The sequence below is a fragment of the Camelus bactrianus genome, chromosome 19 (genome assembly GCF_048773025.1).
Source record: "Camelus bactrianus isolate YW-2024 breed Bactrian camel chromosome 19, ASM4877302v1, whole genome shotgun sequence".
In the NCBI taxonomy this organism is placed as follows: domain Eukaryota; kingdom Metazoa; phylum Chordata; class Mammalia; order Artiodactyla; family Camelidae; genus Camelus; species Camelus bactrianus.
The window spans coordinates 34225453-34244729 of NC_133557.1; the positions used below are offsets into that span (position 1 = coordinate 34225453).

The 19277-nt window shown below is 58.3% G+C and overlaps 1 protein-coding gene and 1 long non-coding RNA gene across 7 annotated transcripts; both read left to right on the forward strand.

Moving 5' to 3' along the window:
* The first annotated feature begins 2219 nt into the window (after window positions 1–2219).
* On the forward strand, window positions 2220–9039 carry LOC141574083 (uncharacterized). 5 transcript variants are annotated; one of them, XR_012500742.1, is made up of 5 exons: window positions 2220–3546; window positions 3873–3965; window positions 4954–7744; window positions 7941–8125; window positions 8758–9039. It is a non-coding gene; the product is annotated as an uncharacterized LOC141574083 (long non-coding RNA). The 5 variants fall into 5 exon arrangements; XR_012500741.1 differs by having other exon boundaries at window positions 2220–2767; window positions 3161–3965; XR_012500740.1 differs by lacking the exon at window positions 4954–7744.
* Window positions 9040–9665: 626 nt separating this feature from the next.
* On the forward strand, window positions 9666–13649 carry LOC105083181 (cystatin-C). Of its 2 annotated transcripts, XR_012500743.1 has the most exons (4): window positions 9666–10002; window positions 12448–12561; window positions 13325–13471; window positions 13518–13649. XR_012500743.1 is itself a non-coding variant. In XM_074347765.1 (3 exons), exons 1-3 carry the CDS (start codon window positions 9757–9759, stop codon window positions 13406–13408), a joined length of 444 nt encoding a protein of 147 aa, XP_074203866.1. In that variant the 5' UTR covers window positions 9666–9756; the 3' UTR covers window positions 13409–13649. The 2 variants fall into 2 exon arrangements, 1 of the variants encoding a protein (XP_074203866.1); XM_074347765.1 differs by having other exon boundaries at window positions 13325–13649.
* The last annotated feature ends 5628 nt before the right edge of the window (window positions 13650–19277 follow it).

A 19277-nucleotide genomic window follows, 5' to 3' on the forward strand; every position in this document is an offset into this window, starting at 1 on the left:
AAATCATGGATGGCAGAGAATGGGGTGGGGTGGGTGGGGTGGGAGGGGCGGGAGGAAAGGAGGAGGCCTGAGGCTGGTCCCCCAGGTCAGGTGCTCCCTGCCCTCGGGCCAGCTGGGCCTGGGTGGGCAGTGGCTGCCTTGGGCTGTCCCGGACAGTCAGCATCGGGCCCTCTCCTCCGAGGGCTCCTCTGAGGGCCTCTTCCTGACACAAGGAGCCACCAGTTAGTCTTAAATACACACGTTTCAAATCAGTTCCATGCGCTTTCAGGCATAGCACCGGCTTCTAAACTCAATCCACTGTCGTGACCCACCTCCAGCCGCCAGCCGGCACCTTTAAGGCCTGTGGACTCAGACTGATGGTTGAAGCAAAAGGTGTCACGATGAGTGGCATTTGCAGGGATCCTCAGACCTCAGGAAGGGGCTTCCTAATGCGTCTCGGGCCCGGGGCCTCGTGTGCGGCTCAGAGGAAAGGACAGTGGCCGCCTGGGCCGCACCCCCTCCCCTCGCAGCCTCTGTGACGGCGCCAGGCCGAGGCCGCGTTGCACCTGGGTGTGCGAGGAGCCGCCTGTTCCTCAGGCAGCAGGAATGCACCGCAGGGGCGACCCTGCCATTGGCATGAAGAGAGGAGGAGAAGGGGTCACGAGGGCAAAAGGAAACCTTTCACTTCTCTTGTTTGTTTTATTTTTCTCTCAACCCCCGCCAGCTAACCCGAAGCAGAGGAAGGCCCTGGACGTCTGTGTTAGAAGGATGGTCTCCTCCGGAATCCAGCTCTGTGTTTCGCTTCTGTGCTGTGGTTTTTTGTTTGCTGTTGTTGGCCTGTCCCCCGCCTCCCCACACAGCCCTGGGCTGTACCGCCCACCCCCTACAACCTTGCAGGCTGACCCAGGGCCCCACACGCGGGCGTGTGGACGTGCTGCTGGGGCTGTGACTGTGCTGGCCCTGCGGTGGCCCAGGGGGCTTGGACCCCACGGCTGTCCCCCTCCCAGACCCCCGGGCCGGGGGGGACCGGGCTGACCCTCTTTGCAAGAACTCCCTCTTCTTGGACAAGTCGGCCACTGGTGACTGCGCATGGGGTGCCCGTTCCTCTCTAGGTCACCGTCCCCGCCAGCGCCCGTCCGCCTGGGGCCTCCGACCCCAGCTGCGGGCCGAGCAGGAACAGCCCCACGAGGAGCAGGTTCATTGTCACAAAGCCCGCGGGTGCAGGAAACGTGCTTCTGGGGAGGTGAGACCCCGGGGAGAAAGGGGTGCACGTTAACCAGCAGCCGTTCCCCACTGGCACGCTCAGACTCGACTTGGAGGTAACCGTGTCTGCCTGCGGTCGTGGGAGGCCCAGCGCTCTGGAGCCTTTTCACTTCCTGTCACTTGTGAGGCAGGAAAAGCAGCGCTAGTGTGCGCTCTTTCCAATCCCACTTCTCCTTCTGCAAGTCCGCGCGGGGCTCTCCCTTCCCCGTCTTACTGAAGTAATTAACTCCCCTCCGAAAGGCTTGAGCTGCAACGGGAGGCACGGTGACGGCATCTTCACAAAAACAATTAGGTGGAGTCTGCGAGCGCTAACCTAGTTCTTTCACTAATTCAGGCAACGCTTAGCGACACCTGGTGTGTGCGGGGGTGGCAGCGATCAGACCAAAACCCCAAGCCTGTAACTCTGGTGGGGAGAGGCAGAGAAGAAGGAAATTATGGACGCAGACATCAGGAGTGATGGGGAAAATGATCCAGGAGAGGAGGACGGTGCCAATGGAAAGAAAAATCACAACCTCAAAGCTGAGAGTTACGTTTCATTCGGTGGACTCGTGAGGACCCCCAGCCGGGGAAGAGGCCTCTCATGTCTCGCTGAGGGGCGGCTCCCGAGAGGCAGGGGAGGAGCCAGGATATAGGGGTTTTTGCAACAAAGACCAGGCAGTCAGAACATCAAAGAATGACTGTTAATTAAGGAAAACCAGACGCCTCTCGCTAAGGAGCTTAGCGCTTCCTGTGTCTGGGAGGCGCACGGTCTGGGCTCACTGAGATCACTCCTTTGACGTGCCCCTCGGCTCTCCAGGGCCGCTGTCCTGCTCTTCCCCGGCCTGCGTCTCCTCGGGGGCACCGCTGGCTGTGGTGACAGAGGCCGGGCTGCCGCCGTCTCCTTCCTGCTCTGTCCAGCTGGCCGTCGGGGGCGGCCGTAGTGACTGATGGTCGGACGGCTGAAGGCTGCAATGTCCTCGGTTCACTGACGTGCAGGCAATAATCTGTATTCACGACAGACAGGTGGAGAAGAGGGTCACAATTTTAAAGAGTGAGATCGGGGAAGGTGTCACTGAGAGGGTGACCCCGAGGTCACAGCCCCGACTGAAATGGGGAACTCTGAGCACAGCAGGGAGAGGGCAGCATAGGGGGTCCTGGACCCCCAGGTGGAAAGGCAATCAGCTAGACTGGGAGGGAGGACTCAGGTGCCAGTTACTGCTTCTGGTCACCAATTCAGACGTGTGGGCTTCTCCCCAGACCTCGCTCAACACTGTGACACCAGCTGAGTGTCCTACAATTCAACTCAATCCTGACACCATCTACGTGGAGGTGACGTCAGACCCCGGGTTAAGCCAGTCGCACCGTCTGGGCCCCTCACCCCACTTCAGACGCCCTGTGCTTCCGACTGTAGACGGGAGCGTCCCGTGACCCTCCTCAGGTTCGATCCATGTGCTTGAGCGGCTCACGGGACTCAGAGAAGCAGTTTACTTCCTAGATCACCAGTTCGTTATAAACGGATAGGACTCAGGAGCAGCCAGAAGAAGAGGTGCGCCGGGCAGGGGGAGGGGAAGGTGTGAGCTCGCCCCAGATCTCCACCCGTGCACCAACCCGCAAGCTCGTGCAACCCCGTCCTTTGGGGTTTTTATGGAAGCTTTATTGCAAAGGTCTGATCGATGAAATCCTGGGCCATCGGAGACTGATTCAGCCTCCAGCCCCTCTCCCCTCCCCAGGGGTCGGGGGAGGGAGACTGAAATTTCCAACCCCCTAACCGCATGGTTGGGCCCCCCTGGAACCCAGCCCCAGTCCTGGGTGGGGTCCAAAAGTCTCCTCACTATGTAACGAAAGACACCTTTATGGCTGTCACGTAACTTCAGAAATCTCAAGTTTTAGGTGCAGTGCCAGGAATGGGGACAAAGACCAAGTATATTTCTTGTTACAGGTTTTCCCTGCTATCCGGAAGCAGAGCCTTGCTAGGAAACTTCCATACAGGAAGTGGCGAGCAGCGAAGAAGCAGGGGCCTTAGGGTGCACCTGGCCGACAGACACGCAGAGGAAACGGAGGTAGAGCCCAGGTGCCCACGGCTCCGGCCACGGCTCCAGCGGCGGGGCGCCCCATGTGGTTCCTGCAGAAGGGGTTGCGGGACCACCCGCCGCCCCCGTAAAGGCTCGCTGAAGACAAACACCAGTGCGATTTTCACCTTTCGCCTTTTGTGCAGCAGCGGAAATCCTCTTTGGCTTTCTTTCCGTCCGTGAAAGCAGGTCCTAGCGTAGGCCTTCGGTAAAAGCGAGGTGGCGTAACGCGAACTTCAAAGGCAGGCGTCCCTGTGTGAGTCACACTGTCACGCGGGGTAGAGGTCGGTGCTGAGGCACCGGGGGGGTCGTGGGCTTGGTGGGTATCAGAGCCGTGAGTGTGGACGGGGCGTCCGGGGGACGGTGCTCAGGGTGCTGGAGGCCCGGGGGCCGGCTGGGCCGGGCAGGACGGGCGGGGGAGGCCGGACAGGGGTCTCTTCGCACCTCGCCCAGCAGAGCGGGAGCAGCCACTGCCAGGCTTCTTGTCCGGGGCGGGGAGCACCGCCTCCGGGCCTTCCCTCATCTGTGACAGTCACATCACGCTCTGTTGAAATGCCTTTTTCTGTGTCTTGTCCTCACCAGGCCAAGACTTCTGGAGGGCAGCAGCTGAGCTAGTCCGTCTTTAAAGCCAGCACCTCGCGTCCTGTGTTCCATGGATGCTCACCAAATGCACGAGTGAGTAAGCAGGGCAGACGCAAAACTGTTAACGTGGTTCACGGGGGAGGAGCCGCGCAAGGCCGAGCCAGGGCGGGGCGGGCAGCACCGGGCCCGGCTGGCGAAGCAGCGCCGAGCAGGGCTGCACCTCGCCTACCCGCAGAAGAAACTGTGCACAACGCGCTGCTCCGGCCCCTGCTGGTGCCTGACTGGGTCAGGCGTTGTTTTCCAGAAAACAATCTGGCAATCTGCATCCAAAAAAATCTTTGTAGCTTCTGACCCCAAAATTCCAGTTCTAGGAAGAAAATCATCCAAAATACGCACGGAGACTTTTCCCCCCAGCATAGCGTGTATCACAGTGTTACTCACTGCAGAAAAAACAAACTGGGAACAGTTTAAATGACTAGCATTTCAGAAAAATTAAACTATGGAATAGCAAGTTGGCTAGGGAGCAGGACAGACCTCTCCAAGGCTGTCAACGCCGTGTGAGACCTTCACAGCCCGAGGCCAGCGAGAACAGTGGCAGGAGGGACAGTTGCCCCTGGGCTCCGGAGGGAAGCAGCACCCCCCAGCGCTCACGCACACACAGGCACACACGCTGTCACGGGCACACCCTCGTCACGGGCACACACCCCGCCACGGGCCCACACTCCTACCACAGGCACACACCCTGCCACGGGCACACCCCCCGCCACGGGCACACACGTGACCTACCGCCTTTATGCTTGTCTTTGTTTTCTTCTTTGTTTTTATAAGGAACATATTGTACTAATTTGATATTTTAAAAGACAGTAACTTTTATTTTCAAAGCATTAGTAACCTCTTAAAATCCAGTTTTCCTGTACTGATGGTGACATCTTTTTTTTCAAAAGTTAAAACTGGCTTTGGGGATGGGGAGCGGGAGGGAAGGAGGTTGAGGGGGGAGAGGGAGGGAAGGAGAGGAAGTTGCTTCAGGTCAAAAAGAGAAGCAGCTGCGAACGTTCTGAGTGCCCAGCGGTGTCCTCATCAGGCAGGCACACCTGCTCTCCGGAGCCTGAGGACCCCCGCCACCCCCGACACCCCTCTGGAGGGGCTCCTGTGTGGGCGGAGGCTGACTTGCAGGCACACAGCGGAAGCATGAGAGGGAGTCTCAAGCCAGGTGAAAAAGGCCACTCCGAGCCGTCTGCCCACTGCGGAATTCCACTCAATGAAATTCTGGAATAGACAAAACTAATCTATATTTTTAAAAAATCAGTGAAGCGTTATCTCTGGGGGTCAGCACCCAAGTGATGGGGAAGGGGATGAGGGTCAGAGTGAGGTGACGGCCACATTTGTAGCTGACAGGGTTTGGGTTTCCTGCATCCGTCCAAATCTAGTGAAACGTGTGCTCAAGGGTTGTGCATGTCACTGGAGGTAAGTTTTACAAAAAATGAAAAAGCTGTAAATAAACATCGAGCTCTAGTTACGCCCTGCACGTGTTAAGTGTTTTGGGGTGAAGGGTATTGATGCCAACAGCTTCGAAATGCGTCAAAACAGGGAACACAGCCAGTATTGTATAATGACTATAAACGGAGCAGAACCCTTAAAAATTATGAATTGCTGTATTGTGCACCTGTAACTTATGTAATATTGATATCAACTATATTTCAGTAAAAAGAAAACTAAAAAAAAAGGCAGCCATTAAAATATGGACTGACGGACAGACATGTGCTGGGGCAAGCACAGCGCAGGACTGACGGAGGGACCGAGGTGGCGAGTGTGCAGGTGTTCCCGGTAAAACCCTTCTAACTTGGGTGCCTGTTTGAGAAGTTCCATGACAACATCAGGGGCTACGCGCCCCCTGCCCCCCCCCCGCCTCTCTCCGTCTGCCCTCCCCCTTTCTCTGCCCCCGCCCCCTTCTCCCAGGTGCCAGGCAAAACCTGGGGCAGAGCACTGGCTGGTGGCCTCTCGTGTTAAAGAAATATTATTCTGACGCTTGTCCTCTGATCCTGGTCGGAGGGGTCAGGAGCCCCCGCCTGCAGGAGCCTCCTTAACCTGCAGCCCGCTCAGACAGCTGCAGGAACAAGGACTCAAGGCTGCACACGCAGCGCTGGAAGGCGGAACACTGACCGCATGGCCGACTTTGACAGGAAACTCTGAGCGCCCTGAGGTAGCAAGGGGATTGCTCAACCCGACCTAGAGCCGCCCTGCTTTCCTTGCGGCTGAGGCTGAGGCCCGGGCCGGGGCAGGGGCACTGCACAGCCGCCCCATCCCCGGATGCCCTCTCCCTGTCCCCAGACCCCGACACTGGAGCCGCTTGGTATCTGTGCTGTTCCAGAGGATAAGTGGAAACTTGCTGCACAGAGCGCTGAGGGCCGTTTCAAGCACCCCCGTGCTCCCTGAGCCCGGTGCTGGGAGGGGAGCAGGGAAGGTGTGCGTAAGGGACCTCAGGGCTCGACCCTGAGAACCAACCCCTGCCCCCATCAGAGAGGTTCCCAAGCTTTCCGTGCTAAGACGCCAGGAGACCTGTGACCTGCTCAGTCAGTCTAAGCCATCTTTGTGGACACCGAGGTTTCCTTGCTCCAAGAATCTCAACTCTTGGCCACCTGATGTGACCACTTACCACCCTGGGGGATGTTTTATGCGCTTGGTCATGTGTTTACTGAAGTCTTACTTAATATCCACCTAGCATTGTTTATTTCCGAGCACCACTGTCACTCCCTCCCTCAATTTCTCACTCAACTAATTTGGATCATGAGATCAGTAGTCACACACACAGCCCTCGCCCTGCTCCCTCCTGGGCAGACCTGCCCCTCCCTCCGCACAGCTCAAGGTGTGTGGGTGCCCAAGCCCGCCCTGGTCTGGAGTTCACTGTCTCCCTCTGGGTTCCTGCTAGCTTGTCCCGGGAGCCTCAGGGCGTGGCTGCTCCATCATTTTAAACTGTATTTACCGGTCCCACTGAAGCCTGCCCATCCCTGGGGTTCTGACTGCTGACACTATGGTTAACAGAGTGGCCGCCTCGCCAGGTGGGTGGTGTTTGCCAAGGTCACCCAAACAGCAGGAGCAGACGTCCAGCCTTAGCAGACTGCGCTGCAGGTGGGCACCCTAGGCTGTGATCAGAGATGTCGCTGTATCAAGACGCTCCCCTCTCCTCACTGTGTGATCAACGTGTCGCCACTCAGGCCACCCCAACACACTCACCGCCGGCTCTGGCTGTCTGGGCCCCCACCTCTTTTCACCGACACAGATCGAGGACCGGGTCCGTCTCTGCACGGCACCCTCCTGAGCTGCCCAGCATGTCGCAGAAACTCGGGGAAGGACCAGTTTCTGCTCTTCAGAGACACTCATGCTGCTCAGAAGTGCCAGGGTGGGGGGCGGGGGACAGCCGCCCTCTCCCAGCTCCGTGGATCTCCTGTCTTCTAAGTCGCTGAGAGAGCTCGGACGGCCTCCTCTCCCCCACTGTCCTGCGAGCGCAGCCCTGCTGCACCTGCACGCACGGTGGGCGCGAGACCTTTCTAGAGGCTCCGGACTCGCAGCAGGGAGAGACGGAGGAGGGGGGCAGAGGACACGGCCCCTAAGTGTGCCACTTTGGTGTGGGGGTTATTTGGAGCTGCAGGCCGTCAGGACCCAGCGGGTTCAGGAAAACCTCTCACCTCCTAACTGCCTGGAGGAGTGTCTACACCAGCCCGAGTCTCAGCCCCCCGCAGCTGCTCTCCCATCTTCCTGTGGGTCGCACCCCACCCCCCACGGAAGCCCCCACCCCCATTCCTTTCCTGAGCTCAGGATGGTATATAAGCTTCAACTGCCTGACGGCCTCCGTGTCGCATTTCTGTGGGGCGCCTGTAAGTACAGAGTTAATTGATCTTTCTCCTGTTAATCTGTCTCATGGCAATTTAATTATTAGACAGCCAAAGAACCTAGAAGGGGGCAGGGAATGTATTTCCAGCCCTACAGTTATAACTGGGCCTTGGGCAACAGGGTCTCAGAAATACTGAGCGTGAATCGTCATTGTTAATATTGTTCTGGATTCGGGGCCAGGTCCCTGCCGCTCCAGCCCCAAGGCCACCGCGGGTCTGGATGGATGCTGACTGACCATCGCCTTGGCCACCCCCAGGAATGTTCCTCTGGTTTCGCTCTGAGGGGCCTGGAGGCCTCCTGGTGACTCTGCACCATCTCCAGAGGTCAACCATTGGTCACGGGGCCCCTTGGCACAAAAGGGGCAGGTAAGAGGACCATCTCAGACAGCCTTCCCCGCCACCCTGGGGCCACACTCGAGCCCCGACCCACACTGTCCTGGGCTGGAGGGTGTGTCAGCCCCCACAGCACTCAGCTGACCATGACCTCTCGGTCCTGGGACAAAGAGAACAACAACCAGGTGGACACAACAAGGGGGAAGCTCAAAAATGATGTCCAGCGCCAGACATACACCTTTGGCAGGATGTTCAAAAACAGGCCGAACCCAGGTCCAGGGGGACAGGCCGCTGCACGGCCTGGAGCAGGGGTGGGTGCAGAAGGAAGCTCTGCGGGCACGGGAAATGCTCTCGACCTTGGCAGGGCAGGAATACTGGTGTGTGCATTTGCTAAACGTCCGCCGTCTGGACACATAAAATGAGGCATTTTATTGTATGAACATCACACCTCATTCAAGTTGATTTTTAAAAATAAAGGCAGTTTTCCAAGCAGTAGACAGCGGACTGGAGCCAGGGGTGTGGCTCCCCCAGGGAGAGGCAAGAGCAGCCCACCACCTTGGCCTCCACTCCCTCCTGCCCCTTTGGCCTGCCCCTCCACGGCCCCCCCTGCCCTCCCTGTGTGTCCACTGGCACCGTCTCTATTTCACCCTTCTCTTCACTTCCAGCAGAGCACCTGTCACTCCTTGACCGTGATTACTGATGACTGCCACCCTCACTCACACCCACACCCCCTGGAGCTGGGCGGGGCAGCCGCACCACCCCGGGGGTGGGGTGGGGCTGGAAACGGCAGTGCGCACTGGGGCCTGCTCCGAGGGTGAAATGCCCACACAGGATTCCAAAGACAGTACACACAGAAGAATGTGAAACATCCATAAACGATTGCCTGCATGTGTTGAAATAATACGTTGGATATATTGGGTTAAATAAAAAGTATTGTTTTCACCCGCTTATTATTATTATTATTTTTTCCCTCTTAAACGCGTCTTCTAGAAACTGTAGTTACACACAGTTTCGCGTTACATCTCCATCGGGTGGGGTCCCTACCACCCGAGGCCCTGGCCCCTCGTTCCCCCACCCTCGGAGAAGTCCCAGAAAGGTTTGCTGGTTGAATAAATAAGAGTTGTGAGAAAGAGAACCAGATGAGCGTTTCCCAAATAAAGGTTAGTTCACTGGTGTTTGGCAAATAAGTTCCCAGGACAGGGCGCAGACCCTCCTCTGCCTCGGAAACCACAGCCCTGCTCCGGGGACGCCTAGACGAGACCAGGCGCGGATGGTCCCTTTCAGACCAGGAGACAGAGTTCAGGGTTACCAGCTTCGGGCGGCCGGGAGAGGGCTGCCATCCGGGAGGCCAGGGCCAGCCGGGCTGGGGAGCGCCGAGTGGGGATCGTGACGCGGAAGAGGGGCCGTGGGGGTGGGGTGGGGAGGGGGGCTGGAGGCGGGACGGGGCGGGGAGGCGGGGCTGAAGGGGTGCGGGGGCTGGGGCGGAGCGGGGCGGAGCTGGGGCGGGGTGGGGCGGAGCTGGGGCGGGGTGGGGCGGGGCTGCGCAGGCGGGGCAGGAGGCTGGGCGGGGAGCGGGGCGGGGCGGCCCCGGGATAAAGGCGCCGCGGCGCCGGGAGTCCTCGCCATCAACCTTCGGCTGCGTCTCCGTCTGCCTCCCAGAGACCATGGCCGAGTCCCCGCGCGCCCCGCTGCTCTTGCTGGCCGCCCTGGCCCTGGCCCTGGCCCTGGCCGTGAGCCCCGCGGCCGGGCAGACCTCCAAACGGAACCGCTTGGTGGGCGGCCTGATGGACGCGGAGGTCAACGAGGAGGGCGTGCAGAAGGCGCTGTCCTTCGCCCTCAGCGAGTACAACAAGGCGAGCAACGACGCCTTCCACAGCCGCGTGATGCGTGTGGTGCGCGTCCGCAAGCAGGTACGGGGCCGGGGGAAGGGATCGGGGGGCGCGGCGCCCGGGGTAACGGAGGGGGGAGGACGGAGGGAGCGGAGGCGCGGGGCCGGGGTAACGTGGCCTGGGGTTAGGGGCACGGGACTGGGGTGCGGGGGCAGGGGGGAGGGGTGCGGGGTGCGGGGTCCCGGGGGGAGGAGGAGGCGCGGGGCCCCAGTGCTAGGCCAGGAGCTAGGCAGGGGGCGCAGGGGTGGGGCGGCCCTGACTGCTGGAGGCCCGGCCTCCCGGGGGGCGTGGCCCGCGCTCCGTCACCAGCCCCGCTCCCGCCGGCCGCGGGCTCTGGGGAGGGTCTCCCGAAGCCCCTCGGGGCCGCGTGGATTGCCGCTAACGCGCTTCTCACCCCGGCCGGGCCTTTCGCGGCGCCCGCAGCCCATCGCCGGGTGTCGGCGTGAGTGGCTGGACCCGCCGGCTCTCCGGGTCGGCGCCGGGTCAGGGCCCAACCTCCGGGATCCCGGGGCTCGGCTGAGTTTTCAACTAAATGACCACGGACGAGGGAAAAAAACAGACCCACGCCTGGCCACCCTCCTGACTCTGCCACTGAATAATTCTTTAAGCACTTCTTCCTCTTAAACTTTTTATTTTGGTATGAGTTCAGACTTAGCAATTGCAAAAACAGTGCATAGAACCTCTAGCTTCTTCAGGCAGATTCCTCTAACGTTAGAACGTTGCCACGTTTGCTCGGTGTACCTCATCCTACTGTGTGTCTGGATGTATGTATGCATTTGTTTTTCTGACTCTCTTGAGGGTAAACACCTTTGTGTATATTTCCTAAAAACAAGGGCATGTTACGCAATACACAGACTTTATTCAGATGATGCTGACCGTCCACTGTGTCCTTTACAGCCAAGAACACTCCTGGGCCACACACTGCAGCCACTGTCCAGCAACCTCCTTTGCTCTGGGGCGGCCCCTGCTCTGTCCCGTGACCTTGGCGTTATTTCTGAAGGGTCCAGCCAGTTGAGGCTCAGACTGTCGCTGGATTTGGGTTGGCCTGATGTTTCCTGGAGATGAGACTTGGGTCACACGGAAGGGCATGCAAGCCTTCTCTCAGCAGGTGCCACTGAAGTTACCTGGCCTTCAGGTCCTCATTGTGCAGTGGCGTTGAGGGCAGACATTCCAAATATCCTCCCTGCGGGGCCTCACTGCTCCCCAGAGGGGCAGTGACAGACGAGTTATCAGCTGACAGACGAGTCTGTGAGCTGGCACGTGGTGTCTGTGCACCCTGAAGCAGGGGCACTGGTATATGAATCCAAAGGCTCCTGGACAGTAGATTCCGCCCACAGGTCACATCCATGGCAGCAGTCCCCAGGTTGTGACATCCCACCCCCACCCTGAGATGGGCATGCCTTTACCGACAGCGTGACCCTTGCCTCTGCCAGCCTGCCTGGGGTTCTGGCCAGATGAGGAGCTCCTCCTTGGAGTGGAGAAGGGGACGAGAGAGAGGGTCAGAAAGGGCTGGTCCTTGAAGGAAGGCTAGAATTTAGACCACCACTCAAGAGCAGGATGCAGCCACATAGCACCAAAAGCGTGGTCCTGCGTGTGTCAGCAGATGGCTCAGGACTGGGCGCATTTCTCCCCCGGCAGCAGTGGGCTGGCACTGTCCCCTTTGGGTGGGACGTGCACTGCCCATTCACCAGGTCCCCGCCAGCCTGCACTTCTCCACTGTGACACTAGCTCATCCGCCACATGGGGGAACCGACAGCAGAGGGACCCCAGGACTCACTGTGGTTCCACTGCGCAGGGTCTGGAGCCTGGTGCCAGCCCTTCACCCCTGCTTCTCCAAGCTCTAACGAGGCGCGTCTGGAATGCCTGTGTGAGGACAGGGTTCACTTCTAGTCTGTAATCTCGGGTGTCAAAGACGTGGGGTATGTGGCACACTTCAGAAGTATTCTCATCAGAAGTAGCAGTGAAGAGGCGGTCTCTTATTGGCCCAAACACGCATGCGTTCTCTCCTTACGGGAGGGAGTAAGTCAGCCCTGGATGCGTGCAGGGAGCGAGGTGCTCTGGGCTCCACACTGGTGAGTGGAGTTTTGCTGAAGTGTAATCACCAGGCGACTGTCTTCCTGCAGAGGCAGTTTGGGCCCTGGTGTGGGGCCGCCACCTTGTGCTTGGTCCCTGCCCTGGCTCCGGGCGCTGGCCGGCTGCTCGCCCACACTGGACTGGCTCCCCAGAGCTGCGCCTTCTGTTCCTGGACCGGGTCCCTGGCTTCCACCTTCGGGGTTCCTGAGGGAGATGCCTATTGGAGCGGCTGGTTAACAAGTCCAGCAAGGGCCTGGGGCGCAGAGCCGTCGGGGGGAGTTCTGAGCGTGGCTCTGTGAATGGGGGTCGCTGGCGTGGAGGCGCGGCGGGAGGAGGGTAACTGCGTGTGCAGTTGACGGGTGTTGTAAACAAATCTGCCCTCCGCATGTCCAGGTCGTGGCCGGGATGAAGTACTTCTTGGAAGTGGAGATTGGCAGAACCACATGCACCAAGTCCCAGCCCAACTTGGCCAGCTGTCCCTTCCACGATGAGCCGCACTTGCAGAGGGTATGTGCTGATGGGGGCAGAGGGGTGGGTGTGGCTGTGCCCGTGGGGGTGGGCCAAGGGTGAGTGCTGGGGATGTGCACGTGTGTGTGCACATGTGACTAGACTGAATTTATGAGAGGGCTTTTGCTGGGGAACTGGGGCACTGTGAGCTTTGGGGATTGTTGCCTGTAGGACCGAGGAAGCAGCTGGGGAGGAGAAAGGGCTCCCTAATCTGGCCACCCCGGCAGATTACAGAGAATTAGAGGCCATAAATGGCTGAAATCCAGCCCCGCTCACCAGTTACCGAACTCTCCCGGGGGCTGGGCCAGTTCTCGGGGGTCTTGGCCTCTGGGAGGGCTGCACTGCTTTGTCACCTGTCTCAGGTTGTGCCTTTGTCTGGGGTTTTCCTGGACCTGGTCCCAGCCCCTGGGTCCTCACCCTGGACCTGCCTTAGTGCCAGCCACTCGGGGTGGCAGACGGGATGTGCCCCGCTCCCTCGGGGGCTCTGTGGCCTTGCTGGGGTTCTCCCTTCCAGGGCTGTGCCGGGGGCACCACTGTGGAGCCCTGCACGGGTAGGGGACACGATGCCAGTGCCTGGACTTGGAACCGTGGGCGGGTGACTGAGAGGTCACTGCCGGATCGGGCTTGGGGCTCAGGGCTTGGGCGGCGGCGGCTGAAAGTCCCACCGCCGCCCCGCCTCCCGCACTCTGAAGTCCGGGCCGGGCGCTGCGCGTTCTCCTCTTTACCTGTAGCCCTGACTGACGGTCCCTCTCTCCCTCCGCAGAAGATGCTCTGCTCCTTCCAGGTGCACACCGTCCCCTGGCTGGGCGTCGTCTCCATGGGGAAGTCCAGCTGTCAGGCTGAGTAGGGGCCAGGCGGCAGGCGGGCTCGCTGACCGCCTCTCACGCACGTCCCCCCACGGAGCACCCGCGCTTCAGATGGGCGGCCTGCCTGGGGGACGTCCCCTCCGTGCGTCGGCCCCAGCGACACAGAGGGTTTCTCAGCACTCTTTGAGCTGCTCAGCGGCTCTAAGGCACCTCTTCTGCTTTCCCAGTGCGCCGGGTGTGCGTGTTCTGTATTCTGCTCGATTAAACGGTCACAGCAGCTGCCCCTTGAGTTGTTCACTGTCTCAGGCTGACACGGAAGGGCGGGTGGGGGAGGTCATCTGAGGGACAGCCCCTTGTCTCACGGGCTCTGAGGGTGGGCAGACGGGGAGCTGAGAGCCGGCACGGCCACACGGGCACTGCAGGGGACTTGGGCGCTGGCTCTCGATGCCCGGAGAAGGGTGAGGAGGGGCTACTGCACTTGGAAAGAAGCCAGTCGGTGCGGGGGGGGGGGGGGGGACCGCCAGGAGGCGGAATATGAGACGGAGCCTGAGCCAGGCCCAGGGCTGCCCCGGCAGGTGGATTCCAGCCACGTGCATGAGCTGGTCATACTCCTGGGAGGCACTGTCATGGTCACAAATGTTCCCTAGAAACAAAGTGAGTCATGATTTACATCTCTGTTTCTGCAGAGAACTTTGGGCCCCTACAAAGAGACAAAAACTAAAATTAAAGTATGTGTAACTGATGGGGGTGGGGCGATCGGAATCAAGGTCAGTCAAGAGCGGAATTGGGGGTGAAGTTGAAGTGACACCCCTCCTGCCCCTTCCTGGGCTCCCGGTTAAAACAAGTCTCAGTGCAGAGCTCCACGTGCGGGGTGGGCTGCTGCTTTTCCTAAGGACTGCTTAATTAGCACAGAATGTCACCTCTCAGTGTCGCCATCATTCGCAGAAGAGTGGGTATTGGTGCCCCGAGCCGGGAGCAAGCCAGTCCTGGCTCCGTTCCCTGCAGAGTCCTCATGTGGACCGTTTGCTCCTGAGGGAGACCCCTCCTCACCGCTGACCACCCAGGCAGTGTTCCCAGATACCTGCCACACTCAGGGTGGCGCTTACCAGCCTCCTGCAGTGAACCCGGCTCTGAGGCCGGCACCCCACGGCATCAGCAGAGCCAGAACCAGGACGCCGGGAGGAGGGTCCGGGAGGAGGGTGGGGACTGCTGCCCCCAAGGAGTTTGCCGTCCCTGTCTCTCACCTTCCTGAGGTCCCAGCAGAAACTTCTCACCCCAGACGCGACTTCACAGAGGGCTTAGGGACTTGAGGAGTGTGCACTGGCCAGGTTTGGGCCTGGGGCTGGGCCCTGCAGGGGGCCCCGGGACTTGCAGACATGTTGGCTGGGCAGACAGGACACAGAGGTGGTGGCCTGGTGCAAAGGCCTCCGCAGAGACTTTCCTTCATGGGGGAGTAATGACAGCCTCCAGGATGGTTTCCCGTAAAATCCTCTGCGGACAGTTCCAGTGCCCTGTTCCGTGCGGAGGTCGGGGTGCTCTGCTCGGCCCACCGCCCAGCCTCCTGCTCCACAGCCCACACTGCAGGGTTCTAATTGGCGCCACCCCAGGGCCCCCATGGCCCCTGGGCAGCGGGCAGGGCTGGAGAGGGGGCGGGTAGCCTGGAGGGCTCGCCATGCCGGACGCCACCCAGACAGCGTGTGTAGGGAAGAGCCACAGCCCTTGCAACTTTCATCTGCGCGGCTGGACTTTTATGTTTGTTTATTTTAAGCTTGTGTTGTTAAAAAACAGAATTCGGCCAAGTGCAGCCAAAGATCTTGGCTTTATTCAACGGTTCGGGACTCCAGCAGCTTTCCATGCAGGGGCTAGAAGGGGGGTCACAGGAGCCCTGGAAGGTGGAAGCCTCCTCTAGGAAGGGAGGGCGGGGAAGTCAGCGAATGAAAAGGGAGGGTTGCTTGGGGCCCAGACGCCTTCTCTGGGGGGAAAGGGAACAGAGAAGGCGTGGGTTTTACCAGGCAGTTGCCTCTTCTTCCTCTGGGGATGGGGAGGCCCCACGTGACAGATGCCTCGCGGTGCTGCCCGGAAGGTTCCGTGCTGTGGACGAAGACGACACTTCTGGGCAGGTGGGGACTGCGGTCAGGCGAGGCCTTAGGTCTGGGTTTCCTATCCCGGGCTTTAGTGCAAGTGACACCGTTTGGGGGCTGCGGTTTCCCTCTTTGTGTATAATTTAAGTGAAATTGTTCATATAAATAGATTTAGCCCAGTGCCTGGCTCTGGATAGACAGTCAATAAGTTTTAGGTATTTTTTCATTGTTCTATTTTGCAGTGGCTTAAAATGGTGACACTCCTTGTATGGAGAGGTGGGGTCTGTAAGCCACCTCTTGACTCTGGGTGGGCTTGTGACCCCTTCAACCGAAAACTGCAGAAGCAGTGGTCCCGTGACCTCCAGGGTGCACAGGCGGCCTGTGGCGTCCTTCCCGAGCTCCCTGGGACGTGTGCTGTGGGAGAAGCCTGGCTGGAGAGGCTCCCGGGGGGTGCCCCGGAGACGGCCCCAGCAGAGCTCCGGGCGAAAGCCAGCGTCACCTGCCGCCAGGTCGGGGGACCACCGTGGACACGTGTGTGTGTGGGGGGGTACACACACTGAAGGGGTGAAGCCCAGGGCTGCTGGGTGAGAATCCCCCTGGCTGTGTGGTCCCCAGCTCCCTGCGTGTCATCAGGGAGGGGACAGCAGAGCCCCTTCCTCGTGGGGTCTCGGGGATCCGTGTGTTCCTGTCTGTGAACACCGAGGTCAGCACACAACACACGAAGCCACTGGAGTCTGTCACATAAATGCGCCGTAGGGCTCCAGTCAGAATGTTACTGACTATTTTTGGGGGTCTTGTAAGAGTCTGCCTCCGTTTTTCCAAATGAGGTGATTAGCCTCGCTTCTCCGAGGGCTCCGAGAACTGCTTCAAACAGCGTCAGGGGTCACTTTCTGCATCTCAGTGCGAAACCTAGAGGGCTTTATGCTTCTGTGCCAGCTGCTCCATTTTTCCTTTTTTTTCTTTTTTTTAATGGAGGTACCAGGACCTCCTGCACGCTTAGCACGTGCTCTGCCACTGAGCTGTGCCCTCCCCTCCATTTCAAATTTAATGTTTTAATATACGTTAGGTGAGAACCATTTTCTTTATCCTTTAATAAAAGTTTATTTCTAAATTTGTTGTATTTATTCTTCCAGACGAAAAAATTTGTTTTCACGTTCAAAAAGTAGAATTACTGTGTTTTGATCTAGAACAACATTGAACTTATATCCTGATTGGGGAAAAAAAATGGACAATGTCTAATATATAAGTTTTCATTTTTGAATAAAATACGTCTTGCCGTGTGTTTACACTTTTATTGTGTCTATTCAGCTGTGTGGCCAAAAAAAGTCAGTTACTCTAAGAAAGGAATGGAAAATTTTATTCGAGCCAAACTGAAGATACAACCCGGGAACAGCCTCTCAGAAAGTTCCGAGAACTGCTCCGCCCGTGAGAGGTCAAAGTGCATTTGTGTCCTCTTTTTCCTTTCCTTTTTCTTTTTTTAGAGTCCACCTGTGAGTGATATCTTATGGTATTCCGTATTTTGTAGGAGCCTTTAATGAAAAAAACTATGAAAATGAAGGTATGTATGTAGACACATGACCGGGACATGGTGCTGGACACCAGAAGCTGACACATTGTAACTGACTGTGCTTCAATTAAAAAAAAAAACAATGCAGTTATGTGAGTTCTTGAGACAGAGGGCTGGACGTTGACGAATTACTGACAGTTTATACAGCCCAGACCTGTGTATTTAAAGTGAGGAGTAGTGGGGTCACGAGTCATCGTGGCCCCTTCCAGCCCAGGAAGGAACGTCCCCTCTAAGAGAGCTGTGACCCTTTATGAGACTAAGGGCTGGGGTGGCAGAGGGCAGAGGGGTAGGAAGTGGCTGCTATGGGTGGGGGGGTTCTTTAGGGGTTACTGAAAACATTCTAAAATTAGATTACGGACGTATTTGCACAATTCTGTGACTATACTAGAACCACTGAACTGCACCCATTGAATGGTTGGATTGTGTGGCGTGCGAATTATATCTGAATAAAGCTGCGTTTTAAAACCCTCATCCCAAAGCTACAATTTACCCAAACCAAATGTTTGCTGAGTGTTCTCTTTCCTATCCCAAATAATTTCCGGCCACATTTCCAAGCGTCAACAGAATGAAGCAAGGACAATCACACAATTGTCCTCTAATGACAAGCCAACACAGACATCTCCACCCACCCTGACCCCTGTTTTCTCATTCCCAGGGAAAATTAAGTTCAAGATTAACTCCTCTTGCAAGATGGAGTCCTGGGAACTGACACCCCAAATAGCCTCTTGTCCTTGTGTGAGCTAGACAGCCTAAGTCTTAAGCTCACAAAGGATCCTCCCTGAGTTCTTACTCAGCTCAGGCTCAGCCAGAATCTCAGCCACGGAGGCTCGGGGCTGGGCCCGTGGGTGAAGGCCAAGTTCCTGCCAGGGCTGGGGCCTGTTTCCCTTGGTGACTGCGCACCGGGGTTTTAAATCAGCAATTTCCAAAGTGTAGTCCTGGGACCAGCAGCAGCAGCGGAAATGCCAGCTGAGAACTTTGTTGGGAATGACAATTCTTGGGCCCTGAGCAGCCCTGCTGAATGAGAAGGTCTGGGATGGTTCCAATAACCTGCATTAAACCGCGGCGGGCGGCCCCGGCTGGTGCCCCTGAGCTCCGCCTGCTGGGAGTCACACCCCTGTGTAATCCCTTCCCCTGCTGGAGCCGAGACGTGCCAGCAGCCACCCGGGGGGCGGGGGGAGTGGAGGGGGTAGGCCTGGAAGCAACCCCCAGCCAGCCGGCGCAGCCAAGCCTCCGTCTGAGAGTGCATCTCTGCCGACAGCCTGACTGCAGACTGGCGGTGCACTGGGCTGGAGGCACCCAGTTCATCTGAACCTGGATTCCTCACACAGAGAAACTGTGAGATAACTGATGCTCACTGCTTGAAGTCACTAACTTGCTGCACAGTGATGGGGGTGGGGGGGCTTGCGGAGCAGAGTGAGGTCTGAGAGCCACTGCTGTCACTGCAGGAATGCTCAGCCACCAGCTGAATCAGAATTGCTCCTCCCCTGGCCGCGCAGGGAGGGTCAGGTAAGTTTGTGATGGTTCCACCTGTCTGTAGGTTGGTCCCTGGCCTTTCCTAACTGACTTGTGTCACCTGCCGAACTGAGTGCCCCCCCTGCAATGTCTTGTGCCTGGCCTCCCAGCCCCTCACTCCCTGCTCCCTCAAAGTCCGTACGCAGGATGTACGTCAGTGGCGTCTGGCTGCCCAGATCATCTGCTGCTGGAACAAGTCTTGTCCCTCCTCTCTTCCTGAGACGCATGACTTGCATCTAAGGAGACACTTCCCACCAGAAGCTCCCTCTTGCAAGTCCCACCTCTGCTGCCCTCCCTTAGTGTCCTTGGGTTCATCAGGGACATTCCTTGGTGCTGAAGCCAATTGGTATCCCCACCTGTAGGGTCTGTGTCCCCCAGGAACCCCTGGAAGTAGAGCTTTGGTGAGTTGGGGCTGGTGGCATTGACTGGCAAGCTGACCCAGTTGCAAGCTGGGCTCCTCACCCCAGAGGACCACCTGAGAGCTTTGAGTCAGTGTGGACCCCAGGCCCCACCCAAGCTGCTGAAGTCCCGCTCCTCGGGTGACCGACAGGCTTAGGGGCAAGCCCCCAACTGTTCCAACTAGGGGTAACCTTTGCCCAGTACCCCCCACAGCAGTTTCACGGGTCTTACACCTCCACCAAAGGTGCCTTCCAGCCTCTCCTGAGACCTCTCTTCTCTTCATCTGAGATGCCCAGTCACTGTTTCCGATTCAGTAACGGCTTCCACCCTCATGCCTCTCACCTTCCCAGC